The sequence below is a fragment of the Clarias gariepinus genome, chromosome 27 (genome assembly GCF_024256425.1).
Source record: "Clarias gariepinus isolate MV-2021 ecotype Netherlands chromosome 27, CGAR_prim_01v2, whole genome shotgun sequence".
In the NCBI taxonomy this organism is placed as follows: Eukaryota; Metazoa; Chordata; class Actinopteri; order Siluriformes; family Clariidae; genus Clarias; species Clarias gariepinus.
The window spans coordinates 10,851,307-10,879,178 of NC_071126.1; the positions used below are offsets into that span (position 1 = coordinate 10,851,307).

A 27,872-nucleotide genomic window follows, 5' to 3' on the forward strand; every position below is an offset into this window, starting at 1 on the left:
TAACTTTTTTTGCCAAGTGAAATGCAGTGTGTGTTTTTTACTGAAAAAATACTAAGTGACTGCGTACCATGAGGTACTGAGTGTTTTCTCAGCCTGCTCCCCCTCCTTCATGTGGGTGGATGTGTGCAGACAGAGATGAGACCCCTCACCCTCCTCAGCCTAAAATAAAAAGACAAAGATCTCAGAGAACAAAGAAAAAAAAAATCAGGTCCTTTTAAATGAAGCAAACTATCAATGTAAAAAATAAATAAAAAGCACAGTTTTCTAGAAAGAGCTTCTGCTTCATGTTCAAACTTTAGTAAAAATTTTACTCTTAGATATTTTAGTATGGGTATTGGCTTAAGATTGAAAAGCAACAGGACAAAAGAATTTTTTTTTACAGCTAATACATTAAGTGACTGTCTCCACCTAACGGCCAACTGTAGTAATTACAGGCAAGGTTGGGGTTTGTTAGGACAGATGTCTGTCACAGCTGGGCTCTACAATCTTGGGTAGAAAGAGCTGGTGTGGTTGCAGCATTTTATTCAGTCAAACAGGAAATACGTGCACTGTCTGATCATTTTATTAGGACACCCTTGTTAATCTGAAAAAAGGTTTACATTTTCTGCAAGGTAGTTAAAACATTCCTTTGGGATTCTGATTCATATTGACCTGACTGTATCACTTAATGGCTGCAGATATTCATGCTATGCATCATCCATATTGCCACTTCCCAAAGGTACTCTATTGGATTCATATGGTGATAGGGAGGCCAATCATCCACATAATGTTTATGGAACCAGCTATGATGATCTGTGCACAATATTATTCTGGAGCCATTATAGGCTGGGTACATTCTGGCCATAAAGGGACACACATGGTGAGCACCAATAGTATATATATATAGGATCTGGGATGCAAATAATGCTAAACAGGGATTAAGGGGCCCAATGTGTGCCAAGAAAACATTCCCCAGGTTTACACCACCACCCTCATCAGCCTGAACTGTTGACACATTCCGGCCACAAACCTTCACTACATATGCTTTAATTAGTCAAGACAGTCAAAGCTTATTTGTGCGAATAGATTTTTCACAGTGGAGTTTTTAAACCTGACCCTTATTGCATTCTTGTGTTTTCAATTTGTGTCCAGAAAAAAAGGAGAACTTAAGAGCATAGATCATACATCCACCTTATGTGTGGGGTTTAGTTGACCATGATTGACCGGCTGGTTAAAGGCTAGACTTTGAATGAGTGGGTACCTTTGGTTGGACTGCAACGCAAAGCCAACTCCTGCTCCTGTGAAAACCACATACTATCTCCAATGTCAGAAAGTAATTCTGACACCATAACAAATTAAGAGTGTTGGTGTTTGAATCTTTCTCTGATCTTTTTTTTCTGCATTAGAAAGTAACCTTGTTCTATAGTAAATGCCTCTATATTTACACGATCAAAATGCAAAGTGTTTGGACAGCCTAATACTAAGAAAGTATTAACACACTGACAATTAATGCTGTCACAAGGTCTAACTTTTGGGATCACACCAGTCTTTTTTTCCCTGTTCGTTACAACCTAGGGCAAACATTAACCAAATTGAGTCTGTATGAAAATTTCCTTTTGTACTATAGTTCTTTGGTTCATATCTTGTTTACATATTTATATTTTCTTGGACCAGACACAAGTCAGTTTTAGATTTCCCTCTATCTTTCCACTTTTGCAGCAAAGTTCCAACAGTAACTGGAATCAACTGAAGGGACTACAGAATGGCATTTTAAAAGTGACTTTAGTACACAGGATCATTTTAATAGAGGATTCAACTGCACTATAACAGGAGGTATAGAGAGGTAAATTTTGTGCCTGACTGTAAAAAAGAATTAATTAAAATAATTCACAAGAGAAAGCAGGTTCCAGTTACAATGTCAGGTTTATTATCACTTTGCTATAAACCAAAAAAAAACCCTGCAAATATTCCTAAATAATAACATTTACTAAATAAAAAAATGTTTTATCAATATTTACAGCATAAAAACACAGAATTGTGTAAGACTGGAAACCTTACAAAGGTTGCTTCACACACCTCTTATGTGGAACAGCGGACTGTTCACACACAAGAAAAAAAACAATCCAACAATTACAGAGTAATTCAAGATTTTGTCAGCAGTCGTTGCTCCACCTGGACAACCGCACTGTGCAACTGCGCATCTTCAACACCCAGCATGAAAGAGAAGAGGCCCAGCAACCACACATACATCCTGGGCAAAGTAGGCCCTAGGTCAGAGAAGTGTTCTTTACACCTGCAAAGACACATGATATTTGTAAAGTAATCTTATCTGCCAAATGCCTGGACAAATTTTAGTTTCTTTATTCCAGTGAATAATGCTTTTTATTTACAGTTAGTGCTAAAAATTAACTTTTTTTTTAGCCTGTGATAACTACGACCCTCTACTAAATTTATTAGTAACTAAATTAATAGGCAGGGTGGTAATTTACTGCCCCAAAGAAAACACAACTATAACATTTCTAGCTATTACCGCTTAACTTTGTAGAGCTAAATAAACAAACCAGACACTCCCTTTTAAATCAGTAAGCCATCTTCTATACATTATTTAGTGGGGAGGCAATGTCTGCAGTCTCAAACAGTGCCACATGTAAGTAGTGGAGATAGAATACATAACTGAAATAATTTTCTCTATCGTGTAGCAATTTATCACCACACTGACTTCAAAACTGAGTTTGGAAAATTTAATTTTAATTTATATATATATTTGCATTTGATGTAAAATGATGCTGCTCCTGTAATATAATTCTACAGGTGGCACGCTCACACATTGGCAGGCGGCACAGCATAGGAGCAAATCTATATATATCGAATCAGTATGTTAAAATTTTTTTTATACAGAATCGCAATACAAATTGAATTGGCACCTTTGGTATTGTAAAAATTTCATATCTGGTGATCCCTGGTGATTCGCTAGTTAGCAGCATCAATAAGTATCAGTTTTGAAAAGAAGTCAAAAACAACACAGACCACTTCTTCAGAGCTAGTCACAAACCCGATTCCTTATAACATCACGTATCAAATATTTCAAGAACAAATTTTAAACAATGTAATTTAATTTGAGTGTTTTACCATGAAAGGCACTTCCTCAAGTCAGTGTGCCAATATTTACGGTTGACAAGGTGCCAGATTTTTTGCCTTTTAATCATCAAACAGTCCAGGCACTTGTTACGAAAACTGGGTCCATCAGCTCCATCTTCGTCTCCCCAGAGAAAGAAGAAAGTGGATGAGGAGGAAGGCTCCTGCTCTGGAGCTGAGCCAGAAAGAGCTTGAAAAGTGCTCTGCAGCTGTTCTACCACACCTAAAGGGGGGGGAGATAGAGAGGGAGAGATATAGGTAATAATTAGAAATTATACAATAGTTATAGTGTCTACGAACTTTAAGTTGCTGACCCTCATTCCATGTCCTCAGACGATAATAAAGTTGACCTTAATTTCATTCATAGCTTTTTCTAAAACTCGAATGAACAATATTGGTAAAATTATATCAGATAACCATTGTGCAAAAAACAATCACATTTTTAAAATAAAGAAAAATGATTTGCCCTACAATTAAAGTAAATCATTCAGATTACCTGCAGGGCTAAATCCTCTTATAGTTCGCAAAGCAACACAAGTGAGTGTGTGTGTGTGTGTGTGCGAGAGAGAGAGAGAGCACAAACAAGCATGTATTTATGCAACACCAGATCTCAGTAGAATGTTTGTAGGAAATAGACATAGTTATCACCTCACAGAAAGACAAAGAATATAATTCATCTGTTCACTGTTGACAGAAAATAGATAACGTCAGTGCAATCATGTAACAAATTTCAGGTGTAGACCTAAACTCTGATCATACCTAGATTTTGGTAAACACATCAATGTGTAACTTAAAAGATAGAAAATGAAACCTATTGAGAGAACCTATTTAAAAAAACAGGAAATAGTAGAAGAAAGACTGAAGTATGCAAATGCTGTTATGGAGGAGCTGAAAGGAGCTGAACATGTAATATAAAAAAGGCAGGGGGGTTGTACCAGCAGAGGGGAAAAAAAAAGAAATGGATAACACCATAAACAGAAACTAGTAAAGGAAAAACATGTTACAATTTCAAAAAAATCATTAAGGAAAAAGCGGATATGCAATGTAAAGATAAAGGTGACAAGGTGAGAAGAGCTTTAAGGCAAGATGAGCACTGTGTGGCACCATGGAAACCACAAACCAGGGGTGTGTCCAAAATGATTAGAGATATAAACAAGAAATGACAGCCATGACAGAATACAATCAGAGACAAAAATGCCTAGGTGCTGACAGAAAAGAAAGAGATTCTGGGAAGATGGACAAGCTACTGTGACAGCCTCTATACAGAAATGCGAGAATCTAAGGCGCAAGATGGGTAATCAAAGACCTAGATAAAATATCACCACAGCAAATTGAAAAACTGAGATGATGACGATCTTCTATTAGACAAAGTCAAATGGAAAACGAAAGGCTTTAACAACAACAAGAGCAAGGAACAAGAAGTCAATTAAAACTGGTTTTGAGATTGATGGCTGAAAAGGAAGAAGGAAAGAGAAAAGAAAAACATAGATCAGAAAGTGGCCTGGGCAGTGTAAGGTCCTAGGGGGTGAACGAAAGGCTAGTAATCCTAAAGATGTCAAAAAATATGCAGAAGCAGTGAAAGGCTGTTTTTTTTTAAACAAGAGAAGTGGGTAACTTGTTCAAAATGGACAAAGGAACAAAGGAGATCTGATTTCACCAATATTGTCCATTAGAGTTTTAGAAAGAGCCATGGATAAAATTTATTGGAGTCAGAGGACACGGAATAAGGGTCAACAACTAGAAGTTTGAAGACACTATATGATGTTTAAAGACAATGAGAAGAGGATTCTGGCATTTGAATGGAAATACTAAGAAAAAGTGTTGAGGTTTGGATGGAGACAGAAGATGATGAATAAAGCTATACAAGAAGATTTACCCAAGAGAAACACTACTACAGAAAGTGATCTGAAGAAAGCTATAGATGCTAGGCCATATATGCACAATGAAGAATGAAAAAAAAACCTCAAGACGCCAATCTTTTAAATGATGGATGGCAAGAAAAAAGAAAAAGACCACACAGGGAACAGTTAGATTATTAAAAGTCATGGTGCAGAAATCTAGCAGAAGATATAAACAGCTGGCAGAGCATAGTGAGATGAATTCTTAGACCTAACCTGCATTGTGTCAGCTATCCAGGCTGGCGGAGGTGAAGTGGGCAAAGTTTTCTTGAAACACTCTAGGTCAATTAAAGGAAAGTTCTGATTTTTTCAAGTCTTTCTTAAATCAAAACTGAGGTCTACATAAGTACATTACCATAGGTCTCGATCGTTATAATTTTTCTTGTGCTGCACACCAACTGTGGAATTTGTGAAGCAGAAGCTTCCTTTTATCACCACTCATTTACCATTTTAATGCCACATACTATTTGAGCATGTTGCTGAGCATGCATGTCTGTCCATTCATAGCCACAATTCACCCTTTTTTTAACTGTTACTTCCGGCATAAAAAAAAGCACCGTGTCACAAAGCAAAAATTTTCACAAACTACTTTCATGAATGTAAAAATGAGTTAATGGCTTTTTCAGTAGTTTGCTTAGTGCTTCCCAGTCACCAGAGCTAAATCAAATGATTGTTACCAAAATCTTGTGAAATTCATGCCATGAAATACTGAACCTGATCTAAGAGCAAAGGGAGGCCCTACCCACTATTAATGTAGTGTACCAAACGTGTTCAGAATCGAGGGACAGCCTGCCGTGATGTGTGCACACTATTTGTCTGTTCTTTATGTGTAGTGTCTTTCTGAATACACAGCTTACAGAAACGGTAATGACCGGCAATCTTAAGTGTCAATCAAGACCTTAAAGGATTGTGCCTGGAAGTACTTTGATCAGGTGAATTTTTCAGCCAATAATTTTGAACTTAATGTACTGCATATATTCAAAGAAAAACTTGCCTGAGGAGCAGCTTAACAGATTTTTCACATGTAGAAAACACTACAAAACGTTTTTCATTTAAATGTTTTTAGATCTTTCGGCTGTTCCTTTCAGGGGTCGCCACAGCAAATCATCTGCCTTCATCCAACTCTATTCTCTGCATCCTCTTATCTCACACCAACTAACTTTATGTTCTCTCTAACTACATCCATTAATTTCCCCTTTGGTCTTCCTCTAGACCTCCTGCTTGGAAGTTCCAACTTCAGCATCCTTCTACCGATATATATTCAAAATCTCTTCCTTTGAACATGTCAAAAGCACCTCAATCTGGCCTCTCTGACTTTATCTGCAAAAGATCTAACACTGATAATTCATATTTTAATATTAAATGATATATGAAACAATTTATTTATGAAAAGCATCATGGCTGTTGTTAAGTGCTAACAATTCATACCACCCAGTGACTAAATGACAGGCTGTAATTTGCCATGGATCACGCTTGAAATTGTACAGTATTTTTCAAATCAGAAAATTCTGTAGACAGAAAAGAACATGATGGAACTTATGTACTTACGTCTCCGTTTTAGTACGATGGTTTTATTTTTCATAGATTGAATGATGGTCTTCTTAGATTTCCACTGTTGCCTGAGGAGAGTAAAATAGGAATTAAGTTAAACATCTGAATAGCAGATCAGACTACATAATACACAACGTTTCATCAGAAGGAGTTTCTCACATGGCCTTGGCATGCTTTTCTTTTTCCCTGGCTCGTTCCAGTGCCGGCTGTAAAATCATAAACCACGTCCTTAGGCTAAACATCTTTCCACCTGCAACAGAGAGGCTATTATGTAATATTACACAAACAGCGAAAGTTAAACTAGAAAAAGTAATAAAATAATATATTTATAAAAATGAGTTTCTGCACTAATCAATCTGTTTTCTTTCCTTAACATAAGCTCACATGTTTCTACCTTTGCCTTTTTTTTTCTTTTTCCAGCCCTGGTCCATTTTATTTCCTTTGTCGCATGCTTTCCTAGCCAACTTCCTTGAAAAATAACAGAAGATAAACAGACATATAATGTAACAGAATTACTCTGCAATCATCAAAAGCAAGTGCAAAACCTGTACAACAGATTTTACTGATTAAGAAAAACTCACAGAAGGAAAGGATTACTGTAAACTGAATCGAGCCAGAGGCCAGAGTGCTAAGGCATCGTATTCGAGGTCAGTGATGTACAGTAGCTAACTAGGCTTTAAAAATATGCACGGAGGTATGAAAACTGAATGGAATTCTGCACAGTGAGGGCCAGGGAGCTCAATGTTGTTATAAAAGTCTACCACAAGTACAACATGCCATCATCTTTCCTATAAAAAAAGGGAAAAAATCTAGAAGACGTTTCCCAATCTAGAAAAACTTTTTTTTTAATGCACGATAATGCCAGTACAGTTGAGAGAATATACATGGCTTTTAATAATTGCCTTATTGCTTCTCAAGTATATATAATACATATATAAATAAAATACAAAATAAACTGATGCATTTAGTAGTTCCATGATGGATGCTCACCACTCCATCTTATCGTCCAGCCTGAACAGAAGCTTCATGGTCACAACAATTAAGGCTGCAGCCTGAAGATCATAGCACAGAAGTTTAGGCTTTCTCCCAGTAGGATCAAATGTCAGAAAGGATTCGTTCCCCATAGATGTTGCCTGTATTACTTTACAAACCAATTCATGGAGTTTGTCTGAAAGAAAAAGATTTGTTGAAAGAGAAAATGAATGCTTAAGAATCAACGACTCACTGAACTGACCCCTATTAGCTTTTCTCAACTGCGTTATGCAAACTCACCAGGAAGGTTAGCATCCATCAAATAGCGTAGACTGAGCAGAGCTGGATGAAGGAGGCAATCCTGAGACACCGGAGGGAAAGTGGGCAGCTCGATTAGTGCAGCCAGTTCCACTGTCTCCCTATGAACCTTTCTGTAAGAGGGGATAGACTAGGAAACAGAGAGCACCGACAAAAGACATGGTAAGTAGCGGTCTGAATGAATGAAGCACTGTTACACAATCAGAAAAGCTTGCTTTCTCACCTCGACTCTAAAAATCAGGGCATCTTTACCAAAGAACCTCATCTCTTCTGGAAAAAGTTCATGAGCATTAATATAAGGGATGTGGCCCTTGGATACCAACCTGCAAGAGACATACCATGCTTATTTAGGCATTTATAGAAATGTATAGACTTATATTTTTATATAATTTTAACTTTCACTAGCAATGCTAAACTGAAAAAGTTGCTTATTATTGTTCTATTATCACTATTATCACATCCAAGGAAAGAGGAATCGATTCGGCACATGCTCCCCCCTCAACGGTTTTAAACCGCTGGCGGCAAAATGCCAGATCAGCAGCCGAGCGCTCTCTCATCGTCTCAGGTAAAAAATTTTTTACAGATTCGGGCATGTTTAACAATAGTAGGTAAGATTTTAGTAGTTTAAAGGTGGCCAGGCGCATGCGCCGAATCGATTCCTCTTTCCTCGGATAGTAATGCCTGTGCATGTGGCCTTGATGACGTATTTTTGACAGTGGTTTAACACACAGCATTCGTGGGCGTAATTTCTTAATTTTTTCGTGTAACAGGGGAGTTGTAAAAACAAGTTTTGTGTCTGTAAACGATCAGAGTCGTATATTTCAGAGTTGTATTGTAACGAACACACAAAATCTCGTATCTGTAAGCTGTCGTGGCCGTAGAGTTTGTAATCCAATTCAGACAAAAGACAGAATTACATACAAATCTTTTTTTACGCACAAATATTTTTGACAGTGAACTTATTCCATACATATTCAGGCAATGTTTTTTTTTATGTATAAAACATAAATTTAGTGCAATTTAAATACAACAGTGTCCAAATTTGCTGAATGTTCTGGTACTTTGTGCAGTGCATAAAAAGATTCAAGTATTCGTCTTACTCACCTGAGCAAGTCCGCCAGAGTAATAGCCTCCCGAACCCAAAGCAGAGCCAGATGGCAGAGTGCCAGTGTTCGGGACATGCTCATCAGGTACTTTCTTTCTCTCCTTCTAAAGTAGTGTTCGGCATCCATAGAGCCTGAACACACTGAAGATCTCCCATCACTAGAGTATCCTGCAAACATTGAGGATCATAAGCAAAACAACCTAAAACAAGATAATCATGTTGATGTAAAAAGAACTTATATAAGATACCCGAGACTTTGTGGTCTCCCTTCACTGAGGCAGTCTCATCATGCCATGATGCTTCACTGAAAGCAACAGATGATACTGCCCCACTGTCGCTGGTCCATTCCTGAAATGGAAGCATGTTTATGTGAAAAAGAGAGAGATAAAAGAGGTTTACCTTCAAAACATAACATCAAAATGTGTCTCGCCAGAATCAGTACAACCAGTAATCATAATTCTCCTTTAAAATAGCTATAAGGCTATTTATACTTTCCTCATATAGTGAATATTAAAATGAACTCAGCCTAAACAACTTGCAAACTGATTACCCACTTATATTTATTTCATATGGGGCATTGGTTATTCACCACATGTATTTTTGCCAGAAACACCAGGAACTTTGCCCCAGCCAATGCCCACACCCAGCCACTCGTGATTAATCCTGCTTTATTTTTACCTAATGAGGCCAAAGTAGTAGCGCTTTAATCCTGACCCCCTCTATGACATCATCATCTATGCAATCTGCTCAAGCAGGTGAGCTTCCAAAGCTTCAACTTTCATGCCAATACTGTAGTCAATGATCCTGTGCTCATCAGCAAACTAACTAGCTGAGCAGATCTGTTTACATTTTTGAACCCAGCATTTTCATCTCCACTACATCTGTTTTGAGATTCTCATTCCTTACATAGAACCCCAAATGAGTAAGAAAAAGTAGCTTGTTTGTTTTTAAACCTGACTCATTACTCATATTTTAGATGTTGAAAACTGTACTTCTGTGAAACACTATGTTTACTGTGCTAGCAATGTCCACAAATTCACACACACCCCAAAAAATCTGAATTAAGATATTGAATGTGTTTCAAGTGTGTTTCAAAAGTTATCCTTTAAGGCATTAAAGACAAAAAATATATTGTGGATTTTCTACCTATGATCAACTACACACAAGTACAAACATAAAACCCAGGTGGTTTCTAACTCACCACTAAACTTCTGTCACTGTTCACTGGATTTCTTGTGTATGCCTGTTTGGTCTTCTGCAGGTATCGCTTCCAGAAAATCCATAACACATCTGTCTGAGATACAATTTCATTTAAATGATGCAGAAAAAAAATTATCTCGTCTATATTTCTTACTTTGCTTTACTGACCTTAAACTGAGGGCAGACACCCAGATCAACCAAAGCTTCAGCTTGATGTTTGAGGATCAGCTGAAAGCCTTCACATACCATCCAGTCTCGTGCACCTTCTAAACCACAAATACAAAAATCACCATACACAATAAGTGGACATAGCCTATGCAGCACAACCTTAGAAATGTTGGGTTCACACAATCACTTCAGGAATTATAGCAATATTACATCTTTGTACTGAAACCTGGACTAACCTCTTCCACCCCGCTTCCGTTTGCCTGATGAGAAAGTGGAGATCCTGTGGTTGAACAGCAATGTGTTCATATCCTCAACTTCCCTTGTTCTCTGTGAATTGGTAACAATCAGTATAATGCTGAAATTAAAAAAATATATTGTCCTAACTGTTATGTCTCTTATTGAGTTTTTAAATGTCCCTAAACAGATTATAGTAATTCTATTCTTGGTGTAGACCAGTTTTGTATTTTTCCTGTTATACTCTGATCAGCTCATGAATTGCTTTACTAATAATCTGATCATTTGATTTAGAAGACTTCGGGGATCAACTGCATTATTAACGGTAGTGCCAGGGTTGCTGTGAAACATGAGTATGCCCTACCACAGACAAAGTTGTATGTATGTTACTTTTACAGGAAACACACAAAGAGCACAATCTCTTTGTGTTCCATTAAAAAATTATGAACTGGTCTTATTGTATATTGGACTTGATTTCTGAATGATACTCGTTTTCAGAGGTGGCATTGTTTGTTTCAGAAAAATTTGCCACATGATGGGCTAAATAACTGTAAAAGACATGTTGAGAGGAGTTTAACTGCCATCTTAGGTTCATTAGCATTTAATAGCTTTATTTTGGCTGGTTAGAATACAGAACAGTTATGAGAGTAAAAACTACCTATATTTCTCTATAAAATCCCTTGCTACACTAATGTAACCAGCACTTCACTAGTGCATGGATTAGTGCTGGGTGATATGACTTCAAATCAATATTACGATTAATTAAACATCTTAATTATGATGATTAATGATCATAATGATCAAAGGTTTATATGGTAAACAAAAAAGCTTAACCACCAAATTTACACTAAATCTAATCTAAATACACTTAACTAAGCTGGAAATTTGCACGTGTGTGTGACTACACGAACAGTGCATGAACTCAGTGGGGAACAGATGTTTAAAAAGAGAGAGAGAGAGAGAGAGAGAGAGAGAGAAAAGAAACAACCAACTTCGGCGATTAGATTTGAAGTTCTGAATGTCGTTCTTTCAATTAATTGCCCAGCCCTAGCTTGGATACCATCAAGGTAGAAAGTTTTATCAGTATGCTAAAGAAAAAATCAATCAGTTTCTCAGTATGCTAAAACCATGATTGGACTGTCTGCTTTGCATCTGAAAAGCTGGCCTTCCAGAAACACTTTTAATGGCACAAATATGTGGAAATGTCTTGGAGCGAGGTCAGGACTGTGGCAATAACTCCCAGCCGAGTTCCTGTAATGTGCAAGCGATGTTCGTGAATGATTGTGTATACAGTAACAGAGAGATAATTTTTTGGACGACAGGTTATCTGTCGATTTTCAAGGATGACTGCAGAGTCACCTCGGTCGGGATCATTTACCCAAGGTAAACATTTAAATACATTTTATTTATAATGCACTTTTTTTTTTATTATTATATTTGAAGCAAATTAATTCGACCCGAAAGCTCTGATAAAAAGATAAGTTTTACTGTATATAGCGGACAAAATCACTGACATGTTGTAAGGTATTAGAATATGTTAAGAAGGTGTCTATGCCCATAAAATTACCCACCTTCCTGACTCCTTATGTTGTAACACTTCCTGTAGCCTGTATCCAGAAGAATATGTATATGAACAGCTTGTGTCTGCTAAAATCCTTTTGATTATGGCTTACATGTTAATGCCTGGTTCTTTTGATGTGTGTGACAGAGCACCCATCCAGAAATATGCTCTCTTTGCTGATAATAAACAGAGATCTTCTTCTTCTTAGCTGGTTAATGTGTCAAGGTGTGGCACAACAAGCAATAATTTTTCTTCTAATTAGTCTTAAACCCTAACAATTCAGATACCCATATTAAAGGCTGCATAATAAGTACAGCACATGTAGGATAGAGGACAGAGTCCAGGAGGTTCTCCCTAAATTCCATAAAGGTTTTTTGCAGGGTTAGATGTGTGATCAGTAACAGAGCCTTGACCTATGAGCATCAGGGACTCGAACCCAGAAACTCCTGTTACTAGACAGGTGCTTTAACCAATTAATGAAAAAAAAAATGTCAGTAATCCACGCACAATACTGGTTTAACTGAAACATAAAGTGGTGTGTGTTTGCTAAAGAGTGATGAAAACACTCACCTCAATCACATTATGGCAGTTTTTACAGAATAATTGCCCTCCGTCTGAAACACCCCAACACACCAAGCCACAAAGTCCACATGGCTCACTGTAACCGTCCTAAAACAAACAAACAAACAATTTAAGACTTGGAAACATTTGCGCTTTTTTGTCGGGATTATGTCTGTATTTCACTTTAATTGTAACGGTTTGCTAACTAGTCTTGTTTATTTATTTATTTATTTATTTCTAACACTCACTGTTATCTCTTCGTCCATTTTCAGGCGACTCCAATTCAGGAAAGTCACTACGTTTTTAAACACACTTCAGACACCCTGCAATAATTCATCACAACACACACGAGGAAAATTCCAACATGGCGTCCTCGTCACCCTACAAAATGATCACATTTCAAAATAAGAGCACGACACTTACTCCCAACTGTTAAGCGCGTATGCAGCTACTGTACAGTACATACTCAGCGCATCCCAGCTTATCTTACTCACTCACTTTAATGAAGGGTAGACATGTTGAAATCATTTTTATTATTTACATACATAATTATGATGACTATAATGATGATATTGATAATTACTGTGAAAAAAAAACACTACCACCACCACAAACAACAACAACAACAATAATTACAGCATTTTTCACAAGGAAATCACAGCCAATCAAATTAAATGTATAATTTTTTTATTATTTAGTTACTACTTTTTTTTTTATTACAGGTTATTTGAACTGACTAGGTTGAATCCCAAACTACATAGGTCTGACAATTTGGTTTATGCATTTGCATTAGCACATATTTGCCTCTTTGCGAGGTGTATAAAGGGTAAATGCCGCACAGAGATGCTGAGAAAAGTACGAAGAATGAACACAAGATTGAGGATAAGGCCTGTACACATGTAATTACACATGCTAAGGCCTGTTCCAGTGCCATCCTGCATAATGCAGGGCAGTGGTGGCTCAGAGGGCTAAGGCACTGAATTCTGAGATTGGCGGTTTAATCCCCAGCTCCACCAGGTTGCCACTGTTGGGCCCTTGAGCAAGGCCCTTAACCCTAACTGCTCCAGGGGCGCTGTATCATGTCTGACCCTGCGCTCTGACCCTATTTACGCTGGGATATGCAAAGAAGGAATTTCACTGTGCTGTAATGTATATGTGACAAATAAAGGTTTAATGAAAAAAAATTAACTTAAAGGTGATTGGTTTAGCGGTGTGGCGTGTCCGGTTGTGTTGCTGGACTTATATATAAGCTCACTCACTCACATCGTCTGTAATGCTTTATCTTGTGTACAAGGTTCCATTGCAGTGCACACACACACATGCACACTCTCCAGGCAATTTGGGAATGCCCATGAACCTAATCTGCATGTCTTTGGACTCTGGGAGGAAACCAGAGCACCCAAAGGAAGCTCCACAAGCACGGGGAGAACATGCAAACTCCATGCACTCAGACCCCGAGGTGAGAATCAAACCCGGACCCTAGAGGTGCAAGGCAACATTGTGAACCACTAAGCCTCTGTGCTGCTCTCTCTCTATATATATAATCAGACCATTTAAATGCTTTGGTAATGCAATAAATATGTGTTGAGACCTTCTGTGGAATTATTTTTTTCAGTAAAACTCATCCCTGATATATATCCCTGCCCTATATAACCATGAAATGAGACTGCTAGACACGCACATTCCGCTAGAGGGCGAACGTGGGCAGTTCTATTTTGACAGCTTCAAATATGTCATTCTTTTTTTTCCCCCCAATTCACATTAATTGAAGCTACAGACAAATAAAGAATACAACTACTGAAATTGAAACCCTCACAAAAAACTGTACAACACAACAGCAGGTGAAATCCTCACATGACCCTTGTTTCTTTTCACATGGTATCTGAATTCAAGTTGTTGAATATTGACCACCTACAGTGTTTATATGAGTCCAGCTGGGATGAAGACTGACTGCTGTAAGACTGAATAATTATTGCAGGTGTTAATTTAAACATGGATTTCTTTTGCTTTGCATAATAGATCTTTTTCTATGACCACAGATCAGCGTGATCTCCTTTGTATAATGTGTGTGTGAGGGCGGCTGCTCAAGTGGGTTTGTGTGGGAGTGTAAGAGAGCGTTATGACATGAGGACATGCGGTTCCATGGAAACAGAAACAAATGGAGAGACTTCAGAGTGGGAGCTGCTCAGTATTTCACATGCAACTCTTTCATCTGCCTTAATAATTTACCATGGAATTATGCTTGCTTGGGCAGGGTTTAATGTTCTATAGATTTGTGTCAAAACAGGAATTATAATAACGTGCTATGTTAATATACCTTATTATATGGTTTTAAGATGGATCTGAGGAAAACCTCATACATAGCTAAGAGATTTTCATTAAATTAGTAATTCCATGAGTTAATCTTTTTTTCCTAAAATAATTGTGTGATTCCTGCATATGTCTAGATTTGAACACCAATGTGTGTGCCTGTGTGTGTGTGTGTGTGTGTGTATATATATATATATATATATATATATATATATATATATATATATATATATATATATGTTCTCTCCGGGCCAAACCACCCTGCCTAACCTGTTTGATGAGAGCTGCCTCCCTCCTATGTCTTCTGATTTTCTGCCTCCCAGGCATACTCGAATGTTCTTTATGCAAAGCACAGCATTAGAGTTTATGGAAATCAGGAACAGTTGGTAACTGCTGGCATGGACATTACTACTGCATTCCTCCTACTGTATCCCAGTATTGCACTCTTGCTCTAGTCTGGCACATTTTGCCTATCTTTTTGCCCTCCACAGATGGAGTAGACCAAGGAGGGAGGTGTAGGAGGCAGTGGGTGCAGTTTGGTAAAGGTTGTGCAGCATGAGTGTCGCACTGTTTTATAGAAGGATGGCAAAAAAATTCTGAATCCAGCATGCAAGGTTTTCAGCTATTATAAATATAGTATGCTCTCTCCACAACTTAATATCAACTCTGCTTACTGCTGCTCGATAGAGTCTGTGTTTGAGCGAGAGATTGAGATTACTTATGTAATCAGTGCTCTAATAAATGAACAATGCATTTAAAGATCCATAAGTTGTACTTCTCTTTTAGTCTGTCATTTCTGTGAACAATGTGTGTGTGTTCGTGTGTGCGTCTGTGTGTATAGACTGGTGGGACAGGTCTCTGGGGTGAGGTAATGTGGGAACATGAGTCATTCTTTAGTTTAATAAGGTGAGGGGAAGGCCCAGGGCAAAAAGCAAAAGAATGCTCCAGAAAGCTTGAAGCAAAATGAAATTTTTTTGAGCAGATTCCTGAGAAAACTGTAACACTCTAATCTCATCTTCAAACCATAAATCATATTTATATTTAGATCCAATACATTTTTTTTTTTAATTTCCAATTCATTTTCTTAATACTGTATTTGAAAGGTTCTGTATGTGTTGGTTCAAGAGGCTTTGAGAGGCTGAGAATCTGCTCACCGTTTTGCATTCTGCTCGCACATGGAAAATCCTATTGTTGCTCACGATGCTTTGCGTCTGGCTGGTCACCATGGCAACCACACGGCACCACAGCAGCCTTGATGAAGGCTACAGCAGGGCTTGGTAGGTGTATTGTGTGTGTGAGGGCTGGTGGTGGGTTATATGCATAATCAAAGATGAGAGCACAGAATTCCATGTGCAATCCTCAACCTAAAGAAGATCAGAGAACTGACAGAATAAGACCCTGAATTTAAAGGCTTTCTTTTATTGTAGTGCGGCATATGGCCCGTTTACCTGGAAATCCTAAAGATGTTCTGTGCTTAATAAATGTTTCACATGTGTATAAATATGCACGACCCTCTACTTGTACATCACACTCCAAACAATTCTTGATATGTTCTAGTTTCTTATGAGTCTGTAGACCTGAGCCAACCTTAGAGTTACAGTTTTGATTATGAATGTACATGTAATGCTTCTGTCATTTTTGTAATACCTTTTTATAACTGTTTCACTTGGTACGACACCTCTTGTTGGTTTTCCATTTTAACTGATACTAATCTGTGAGTGAGGTCACAGTGGCAAAGACACACATGCAACTCACAGTTTGAGCTACCCTCCTTTACAACTGACCTCAGTGCTATCATTACTCAGGGAGACTTAATGTTTGCTTTCTAAGGCTAAGCGTAAAAACTGAAATGTCTGCACTTATTCAGAGAAGTATGGAGGGGTTTTTGTTCAGGAGATCTTTTTTTCAGGAATTCAATGCTAATACATCAGTATTGAAATATTTTGGCATACAGTACACAGGGTTGCAATTTTAGTGCCAAGATATTTCGTATGGATGATGAAATCTTTTTTTTTTCACATATTTTGCTTGCATTTACTTACAAACCAAGCTTTATAAGGTAGAGAGGACTGTTTTTTTTTTTCTTATCCATGAAAAATGTAGGAATTTAGCAATGCGAGGTATATATTGCACTATATATACATTGTCTATAACACTTATCCTATGGAGGGTCATGGAAGCTGGAATATATCCCAGGGGACATAGGCAGCAAGGCGAAGTACACCCTGAATGGGGTGCCAAGTCATTACAAGGCACAAACACACACACATTCGAATTCATACACTTTGGACCATTGAAGGAAACTGGGGTACCCAGGAGGAAGCCCCCAATGCACAACACTGGACCATGCACACAGACTGAAGATGGCATAGTGGTTAGCACTGTTGCCTTGCACCTCCAGGTCCTGGGTTCAATTCGCGCCTCCGGATTCTCCAGTTTCCTCCCACAGTCCAAAGACATGTACTGTAGATTAGGGTAATTAGCGTTCCCAAATTGCTCATAGTGTGTGAATGATGACTGGAGGTCCTACCACAGTTGTACAAAATTGGATTAAATAGAATTGTCACCATTGGCCTCCACAGTCCCTGGTTGGACTACAGAGTTTCCTAGATAGATAGAACTCCAGTCGAGTTCTCAGTGTTCCTTGTTTTTTATTTTAGACATATTTTTTTTTTATTCCATGGTAAAAATAAAACCAGCAAAACCATTTTCGATAAAATGCCAGTTGACTTTCCTGAAATTAGTTACAAATTTGAAACAAAAACATTTCTCTTTTCCAGGGTATAAAAAGTACCATAAGCATGTATATATTACAAAATCCCTCAATACTATTTCGTACCTGGAAAACATATTTCCTGATGATAATATGGTATTCTCTTGCATTCTGAAATAAGAAAATTAGATTTATTCCTTATTTAAAATGATCAGGGCATGATTTTTACACCATTTTGCCTAATAAATTTTAAAAAAGTATAAATTAATATATATACATGTGCTTGCCACCTGCATGATGTGATAAAGCTATATCATTACCAATGCTATATCAGAACCAATTCATACTATATTGTTGATCCTTAATAGTTTTTCTACAACAATGCACCTGATAGGATGCTCTGTTGAATAACTGGATGTTAAATTGAGTATATCAGTGCAAATGTAGGCATTGTGCAAATTACTGTATAAGGTGCAGGTTTAATAAGTAGACATACATTAAATGCAGTAAATATTGTGTTACATGGCTATGCAGTGTGTATATGCAGTAACTACAGAATAGATAATGCTATGAAGTGGAAAAGGGGTATACGGAGGAATATAAGCAGGTATGGTACTGTATGGTATGTCCATAACAATTTGCAGGATATATGCATGTGTATATATCAATATATATTTATGTATCTCCAATATTTTTTTAAGTGGTAAGTGTATTGATTCCTTCTTGGGCCAATTTAATCCATCTTTGAAGTAAATAACAAATTAACAAATCTACAAACATCTTACAATTCCAAACTAGGAGCATGTGTTAATCCTACAGCAACAGTCTAAGTAATTATTGTGCACCAAACCAAAGGAGGGGGTTTCAATCTACAATTTTTTGTTCCCTTTGCACGATCCAAAGTCGGGTCAAAGAGTTTGTGCATTCGTTACTACAGCTTTAGAACTGTGCATCAGAATTATACGCAAACCCACGATGGCATTTTTATTTTATACCAGATCATTTCAGGAAATACCAGGGTACCCAAAATTGCACACAGCAGCAATATTTCTGAGAGAGTGGCTACAGAGAGTGAGTGGTAACTGACTAGTGTTAGCCTTGACCAATTCTGTAACCATGCGCTCAGCACAATGGAATGAAGTGGCCTCCCCGTGTCCTGGTATGACCTTTAAGGATACACAGCCTTTTGAAGCTTAAAAAAAAGAGCGTTACTCAATGTGTTATACAGTATATTGCCACTGTAACACTGTATCACCACATTGACTTTTTTTAACATGGCAGAATGTATGAATGTGGGAAGTCTTTTTTCTTAGTTTTTTTAAGCTTTTCCGTGAAATATAACAACATATTTGGAGATTTTAGAACACTTTTGGCCTTTCCATTGTCTATATAACAGGCGTATGCGCTAGCTAGCCTAATATCCTCAGTGTTGTACTTAGCTAGCTTATGCTTAATATCCATGTTTTTCCATGTGCTTAGCAAAAATGTTATCTTGTGCTGTAACCATGTCAACTGCGAGCTTCCCTTGTTCAACAACACTGATTAAATTTTATATACAACACCTCTTTATGTGACTTGCGTCATGTTTAGCAAACCCTAAATTAAAATACTCAATAATAATAATGAAAAAAAAAAAAAAAAACTCCTGAATTGGTGGTTTTGGACAGCTTTTCAGAGACAAGAACTGAGACATATGCAAATTTGAACATTTTTGGACAATATACTTTTTCAACCTCTGCATACACTGTCTGGACAAAATAAAGTCATAGCTGTGTTTAACAGTAAAAGTATGAGCATTTCCAGACACTGAATGACACGACAACTCATAAGAAAACCACTTGTCACTGAAGCTAATCAGAATAAAATGCTTTAGTTTGCTAGAAAGCATAAAGATTGTAAAGGGTCATGTGGTCTGATGAGTTCCTATTTCAGAGTAATGGTTGTGTCAGCGTAAAAAAGGAAGCGCATGAAGCAATGCATAGTGCCTACTCTACAACTCTTCAGAAGCAGTGCTACGATCTGGGATTGCTTTAGTTGGTCAGGTCTAGGCTCAGCAACAATGCTTATGTCGCAATACAATGAAGTCAGCTGACGACCAGAATGTACTGAATGACCAGATTATCTCTTAATTGATTTTTTCTTCCCTGACGGCTCGGCCCTATCACAGACTTAAACTGTGAAAGAATGTCTCTTGGAGTATGTTGAATCATTTTCACACATGAATTGGCAACTACATTGTGTGCTGTAATCAAAGATAAAGGTGATGAAATAAATTATTAAACTGTGTGACTTTTATAATTGGGCAGGGTATAAGGACATTATGTCTTGTTAGGAATTATTACTGGAAAAATTAGTTATACAAAAGGATAATGTCCATGAACTGTACTGTTTAACAACAACTAGTTTATTACATAAGAGCATAATTACCTTATGTTTGTATTTTGTTCTTTACTTTTTTATATAATATTCTTTAATAAGTATCATATATACCAGAATCAGTCAAAAAATGCATACACACTTCAGGAAAAGAAAAACTTGATTAATATTTTAAAAATATTTTAATACTAAATTACAATATATATTTAAAATATCCACCTGGTATTCATTTATGAATTAAAGGAATTTAAAACAATTTTATGGTTTAGTGTTAATGGCTGTTTTAATACCCAGATGATAATATGTACTGTCAAAACCTGTCTGCTGGGCATGACAAACACTTTGCCTCATATTATAATAATAATAATAATAATAATAATAATAATAATTATTATTATTATTATTATTATTATTATTATTAATAATAATAATAATAATATACATATTATAAATAGTAATAATATTTATAATATATTAAATAAATATAATAAATATTAATATTGCAAATTGTAATATTGTATATTATAATATATATTATTATATAATAATAAGAAAAAGCAGGAGAAAAGTAAGTATATATATATATATATATATATATATATATATATATATATATATATATATATATATATATATATAATAAGCAGTTTGTTTCTGCTCTTACATGACATGCATGGTGTTGATATATTTCATTGCAAAATATACAGTAGGTGCGGATTAACTGTGCAGTCTCCATGACAACCAGTGATGGACACAAGCACTCTTAAGCTACAGTAATCTGCAGAGAAAGAGACAAAGAGAGGAACAGAGTGAGAGAAGCTCAAACAAGATCACACCAATATTCTGCTAAAAAGGCCTATTTCAATTTATGTACTGAATACTACACATTCTATAATTGCTCTGGCTTTCTGAGAATACACTATTAAACTTTAGGTAATTAGCAACGAAGGCAGAACAGTACAATTGATTTGTGTGGGCAGAAAGTGGGAGGAAACATAATGGTTTGGAAGTGTTCAGTATCAGGCCATGTATGTAGTGTACAGTAAAAGTAAGAAGTAGCTGAAGAGCTGTGAGGAACTGAGAAAGAACATCCACCAAGAATGTGTTCTTTTTTACTTTCTATAGATGTCTCATTTGATTAAGCCAATGTCACAGGAACGTTGTAGCCATATGTTAATAATTTAACACCAAGTATGTTGTCCCTAGAACATAGAGATAGACTGTGTAAAGTGAATAGGGCTCTGTCCGCTATGATGAATGTGTGATTTTAATGCTAATGCCATACTTCATTCAAATGCTGTGGGGTAGCATTCATCACACAACATGACATCATTGTTAAGAACAGCTAGATGATAGATCTTATTACCTCTTGTGAGTATATAGCAGGAAGAATGAGGGGGTGGATGTGTGCGATGATAAAACTCCATACCAGCATGGAGCTTTATGAATTATTAAACTGTTATTTTGTTAAATGTTTTCTGAAGAATAAATAGTGCTTTAAATAAATATGGAAGCAGCGTATGATGTAGAGATGCATCGCTCAAATAATAGATTTGTAAGACATACACAAAACCTTGATTATAGGAATCATAGGAAGGCGAGCATCAACAGGAAGAGATTGAGCTGCTAGGTACAGGGCATATGTAACAACTCTTTGTCCTTTTCTGCTAAAGAAGCAGAGTCTAATATCAACTTTGACTTGCCCTTGGAATCAGAAACATACAGTATATGAGACTTAGTAGGGAAAATATTATTAACATGGGAATGAACCTCATCTCCATCCTGCATATGTTGTTAAAAAGACATCAGATTCTCAATTATTAATGATTTCAGTGGTGGTTGCTAATATTGATCTATCAACTCAGCAGCATAAGTCTGACTCCAGGAGAAGTTTCAGAAGCCATCATGAGACTAAAAATTGAGAAGACACTTGTCCTAGGTTTTCCATTTAATTTATGATCTGCTAATAAATTCACTGCTTAAATAATGGTGATTTCTTCCAGTCTTAAAGTACTGTATGTTGTATATCTATTATAAAAAAAAACTTAGGTTTGAACCCGGGACCTTCCCAACAGTAGTCCAATACCCTAACCACTGAGCTACCTCTGTACTCTTAAACTAATACTGCATGTTAGTTCTCCCTGTGGACAAAACAGATGATGTTTTTAATTGGAGAATGTCATTAAAACACTAAAATTCACTTTTGTCTCAATACTCTTGGCCATCACTGATTGTACCTAAGGGGCTGTTAAAAGTGGCTTTCTGACTAGATGGAAATAACATCCATAACACTGTGTCTATTGCAGAACCTAATTTATTTTTCCAGTTACATAAACCGAAGATAATCCTGTTACACATAGTGCTGTAAAACATGTAAAACAGAAAGCAGCTCTTGTGTGTCAGGATTATGAATACACAATGCTTGTTTCATGTAAGTGAATTATAACTAATCGCTACATACACAGAAATTAACTTGCCTTGACTTTATCTATTTAATGATGTTAATAAGATGGCATTTGAACAAAACCGGGTTGCAGCACATATTTTTTATGCTATTATCATTTTGGAATTGATAATTAGAGAATTATGGACACCATCTCAGAACAAAAGCATCACTTTTCAAATTTATAAGTTTTTAATATTTTTGTATGAATGAATCTAATAGCCCTTAAGGTCTAAGAGCTATATTATTTGTGCGAATCCATACCCTCAGTTTTATAGCATGTAGAAAGAAGCCCTCAATCTTCCCAAGCTCACAATCATTCCTAATGCCTAATGAGGCATCAGAAAATGGCATTTACATGACTTAGAGCCTGTTTTCCAGAATAGTATTTTGAAGAGGACAGCATGCACCACGCTTATGTCCATAAATTACTAATGACCGATATGATTTAATCTCAAAGATGCATCACTTATGTGTCTAGGGTGTATGTCCCTTGTTGTTCAAAGGGCAAAGAGGAAATGCTTGAACTCAAAGGGAGAAAGAATGAAAGGCGGGAGCAGAAAGCAAAGACTAGTTCATCAATACTGAAGAGCACAAAGAAAAGGGAGGAGGGAGGGAAGGGGGCAGAGAAGGGAGCGAGAGATTGAAACAGTGGGATGGCACCGGCCTCTGTGCTTCCGTTACTCTGTGTAATTTTGCTGCCTGTGTGGGGGAAGCCACCCACCTGTTACATAACTGCTGTGCTTCCTGGCCCACTGCATAGAGTGGGTGTCTAGATCTGTTCTCTCACACATCTCTGCATTTTAAGAGTATAAGCTTAGACTTTTCAAAAAATAGAAGAGCTCCTAAGGGGTGTGCTGCTGCAGCAAAAACTAACTAAATAAATAATAATAAAAAAATCAAAAATTGATATTTTTAAGGGGTTCATGTGGGCTGAACATACTAAATTGATTAAAATAGATGCCCTGTGATGCAACATTATTCAAATTATTTCAAATCTTTACCATCTTCTTCAGAAATCTATTTATAAAATGTTTTATCATGGTCAGTGTGTAAGTGAATTCGAAGGATAGTCAAGGAACACTGGGTACAGTGGCAGGCAGCAGGTAAAAATGCTTAGTAAACGTATTAAATGTATAATCGATTTCAGATTTGAAGTGATATGCTAAAGGTCTAAACATATATTTCACATTAATAATTTTCGAGATAAACAGCTTAAAACATTTAATCTATAAGGGTGACCAATGTAATATAGGACTTACTATATATATATATCATAATATAATTACATATTATATCATAATATAATATATGACTCATCTATATATAAGTCTTATGGATTTTATAAAGAGAATGAAGTCTGGAAAACTATATTACTACTACTATTACTACTACTACTACTATACTAAATCGCATACACACACAGATATGTAAAGTCAGATAGGCAGCTGTATTCATGGTGAATTCTACTCCGGAGTAGAATTCTACGACACCTGAATGCAAAACTCTGTAAACAGAAAAGTTGGTTCAAACTTAAGAGACGACACATAATTTAGCAATCTGTCATTTTGTGTAATGTAGAACATGATTGGGCAATGTGTGCTTAGTCTATTTACTTTTAGCATCTCCTTTAAAGGAATTGGGAGAAGGAAATGGTGTAAGCTGTCTGTGCCATTTCGTGTTCATTACCCCTGCAACTATATTTCACATGCATTTTCTCAGTCACTGCTGATGATACAGTATGTCTTGGATGTTTTCTTCAAAAATTTGACCAAATGTGGAGTAAATCTTAGGGACATTTGACTCTGTATAATCATCTGTCACTGATAGACTGCATGAATCTACACTCTGGGCTAAAAAGAAATCAGCCTTACTCTCGATTTGTTTTTTATTTGGAGAGGCAAAAAAAAATTACAAATCCACCTAAAAAGCTTAACTGAATATGTAATGTCCTCAGTTTCTCTTTAGTTGTTTGTAGGATAAACCGGATCAACATGGACTTTAAAGACCTTTCAGAAAGGTCACTCAGGACCAACTACTAGAGCCAAAAAGTGTAAAAGTGTTGGTGACTCACTTATTTTATTACATTTTACTACAGGATTATGTTGGTTTATGAGACACCGATTACACAAAAAGTCTACTTACAATTTTATATTTTAAGATCTGTAACTAGTTTACAACAAAGCCTAGCTGTATTTTATCTCTTAATGCTTTTATAGACAAGCATTGGGTTACTGCTGGTCTTTACCCCACTTTCTAAGGACTCAGGAGACGGAAAAACTTTGCCAAATCATTGACCCATTTACATCCAACTGCCTACTTCACTTTAAGGTTATTCATTGGTCAACTACTTAAGTGTGGCCAGGATACAATGCTTCTGTTTTATGCATGCTATCACAAACTGTTCATGAGAAACCATCCCATTGCTTCAGTTTTTGTATATGCATTACTCAACTTATGACACATCACTTATAGGCATCATCAATTATGACACAGAAAGATGACTAAATGATATTCTTTAAATATGTAATTGAAATTCTAATGCTTCATCTGCCTTTTGAGACAGGCTTAGTTAATGGTAGACATGTGTTACATGAGAAGCATTATATCAAAATATAGTTAAACCAGATATTTGGTGCTGAATAATAAACTTTTGTCAAAACCTCAAAAAGCTTATAAACTGAATTACAGATACCTGGATATCCTATATTGCCAAAAGTATTTGACCGCCTGCCTTCAAAGGCATATGAACTTGAGTAACATTCAATTCTTAATCCACAGGGTTTAATATGATGTTGGCCCACCCTTTGCAGCTATAACAGCTTCTGGCAAGGCTTTCCACAAGGAGTGTGTTTATGGACATTTTTGACCATTCTTCCAAAAGCGCATTTGTGAGGTCAGACACTAATGTTGGATGAGAAGACCAGGCTCGCAGTCTTCGCTATAATTTATTCCAAAGGTGTTTCATTGAGTTAAGGTCAGGACTATGAATAATGTTGCATCACAGGGCATCTATTCTAGTCAAGTTCTTCCACACCAAACTCACTCATCCATGTCTTTATGGACATTGCTGTGGTGCACTCGTATACGGTCATGTTGGAACTGGTGTGGGGTTGTTTTTAGGAGTTGGGTTCGGCCCCTTACTTCCAGTGAAAAAAAATATTATGCTATTATGTTATGCTTCAGCAAACCAAAACATTTTGGACAATTTCATGCTCGCAACTTTGTAGGAACAGTTTGGGGATCGCCCCTTCCTGTTCCAACAAGACCAGCGCACAAAGCAAGGTCCATAAAGCCATGGATGAATGGGTTTGGTGAGGAAGAACTTGACTAAAATAGATGCCATGTGATGCCACATTATTCTGCATAATTCTAAGTAAAAATTTCTATAAACACCCAGAAGAGTTGAAGCTGTTATAGTTGCAAAAGGTGGTCATCATATTAAACCCTATGGATTAAGAATCATCATCATATTAGACACTATGGGTTAAGAATTAGATTCCATTCAAGTACATATGCATATGAAGGCAGGCGAGCGATACTTTTGGCAATATAGTTCATTCTCACTCTTCCATTCTACTTAAATTCAGGATGTTCATTCTCACTCTTCCATTCTACTTAAATTGTTCATGTTATATTTTAGTTCACTCTTTCATGGCATACATCAATCAGCCATAATGTAAAAACCTTAAAACATTAAGCCCAATATTGTGTGACCCCTTGAGGCATGACTTCATAAGACCCCTTACGGTGTGCTGTGGTGTAGGGAAACAAGTTGCTAGATGGGGCCTTTATGGATCAGACATTTTTGTCCAGCCCCTCCAATGGATGCTCAATTGGATTGAGATCTGGGGAATTTTGAGGCCAGATAAAAAAAACCTGAACTCTTTGCCTGCTAAGCCCCATACACAGTAAGCTATGATGCACTGGGTGTTCTGATACCTTGCTCTCATGGCTAGCATTTACTTTTTCCAGCAGTTTGTACATTGCTTAACTGTTTGATCGAACCGGACACAGTGCTAATCAATGTTAATGTTACGCGGTGTTAATATTATGGCTGATCTGTGTATATCATAACTGTAAATTATATATATATTAGTACTTGGTGAATCAAAGTTTGAGTTGAGAAAAATGAAAGAGAAACTGAGAAAAAGAAATGATAATACTGGAAATTTTGGAAATACAGCTGAAGAATCAGAGGTCAGAATAGGTGTGTGTGTCTGTGTGTGCATGTTGAACATGAACTTTGCACAAAGCACAAATACTGCCAGAGCTTCATAGCCTCACCGTGATGTACCAGCTCATCTCAGCATTGTTTCATTTAGCATGCACTCTCTGACATTCCTGATCCAAATGTCTCGAAGTGTTAATCTACATATAAGATGTTTAACATCGCTATAGCAACACTGATGAGGGCCAATGTGCGTCAAAGAAAACCGTGACTTTCATCCGTCTCTTTTCTGGTTGCCATGGACACATTTGGGATTGATAATATCACATAGGAGTGTCAGTGCCAAGCAGAATTCCACGTTGGCTGCTCATCGGTGGTCACAAATCTGTGGTCATGTGCTCTGTCTTGCAAACAGTCACTCAAACACATGTTTGATAGAACATTCATGTTTAGGAGTGCATGTTGTCTTAAATACCAGATGGTCCTATCTACATCCTTAACACTCTATTATCATATATAACCTGACTCACTAATATATTTTCTATCATATGAGATTTTATTTATTTTGTTTTATTTTACTAAAAACAAATTCCTAGAAAGATTACAGTCAAATTATTTCAACCTGAGAGAAACAAAGTAAAACAAATGTGTTATCATTGTTAATATAATGCCACTGTCACATCACAGCTAACTTGATTATATAGAAAAGTGTATACAATTGTATTACTATAGAATCACTCAATGCTAGATTGAACTAAACACAGAGCTTTAGTTAGACCAATATTGATAAAAAAAACAGTATCATGGATCTTTTAAAAAATCTTTGCAAGGTCTGTTCTTCTGATGTGCAGATGTCTAGACAAGAAGGGGGGTGGGGTGAGAAAGGGGGAAAAAAACACTGACTTTTTCAGACAGACTATTTAGCTGTTAGGGGTGACGCAGCAAAGCCACATGCTTTTCTAGGGAGAATCCCGAACTCTCGCAAGCTCAGCCAGCTCTAACACTGCATTATTATACACAGACACACACAGACAAAGACCACACACACAGGGCCATGTATTACAAGGTTTAGCATAGCACATCATAGAAATTAAACGATATTTAAACTTTTTCCTTATTACTTATGCCTTTACCAAATTAACCAACCAGGGTCATAATAAGAACAAGACATGACAAT

At 36.7% G+C, this 27,872-nt stretch overlaps 1 protein-coding gene across 1 annotated transcript; it reads right to left on the reverse strand.

Moving 5' to 3' along the window:
- Window positions 1-1,889: 1,889 nt before the first annotated feature.
- taf1b (TATA box binding protein (Tbp)-associated factor, RNA polymerase I, B) lies at window positions 1,890-13,022 on the reverse strand. Its single transcript, XM_053488444.1, has 15 exons — window positions 12,931-13,022; window positions 12,692-12,790; window positions 10,563-10,653; window positions 10,327-10,424; window positions 10,160-10,252; window positions 9,207-9,306; window positions 8,958-9,126; window positions 8,077-8,176; window positions 7,836-7,983; window positions 7,554-7,731; window positions 6,958-7,031; window positions 6,723-6,813; window positions 6,561-6,631; window positions 3,109-3,337; window positions 1,890-2,272 (listed from the first exon to the last, which is right to left on the reverse strand). The coding sequence occupies exons 1-15, from the start codon at window positions 12,946-12,948 to the stop codon at window positions 2,122-2,124; spliced, it is 1,710 nt and encodes a 569-aa protein (XP_053344419.1). The 5' UTR covers window positions 12,949-13,022; the 3' UTR covers window positions 1,890-2,121.
- Window positions 13,023-27,872: the final 14,850 nt, after the last annotated feature.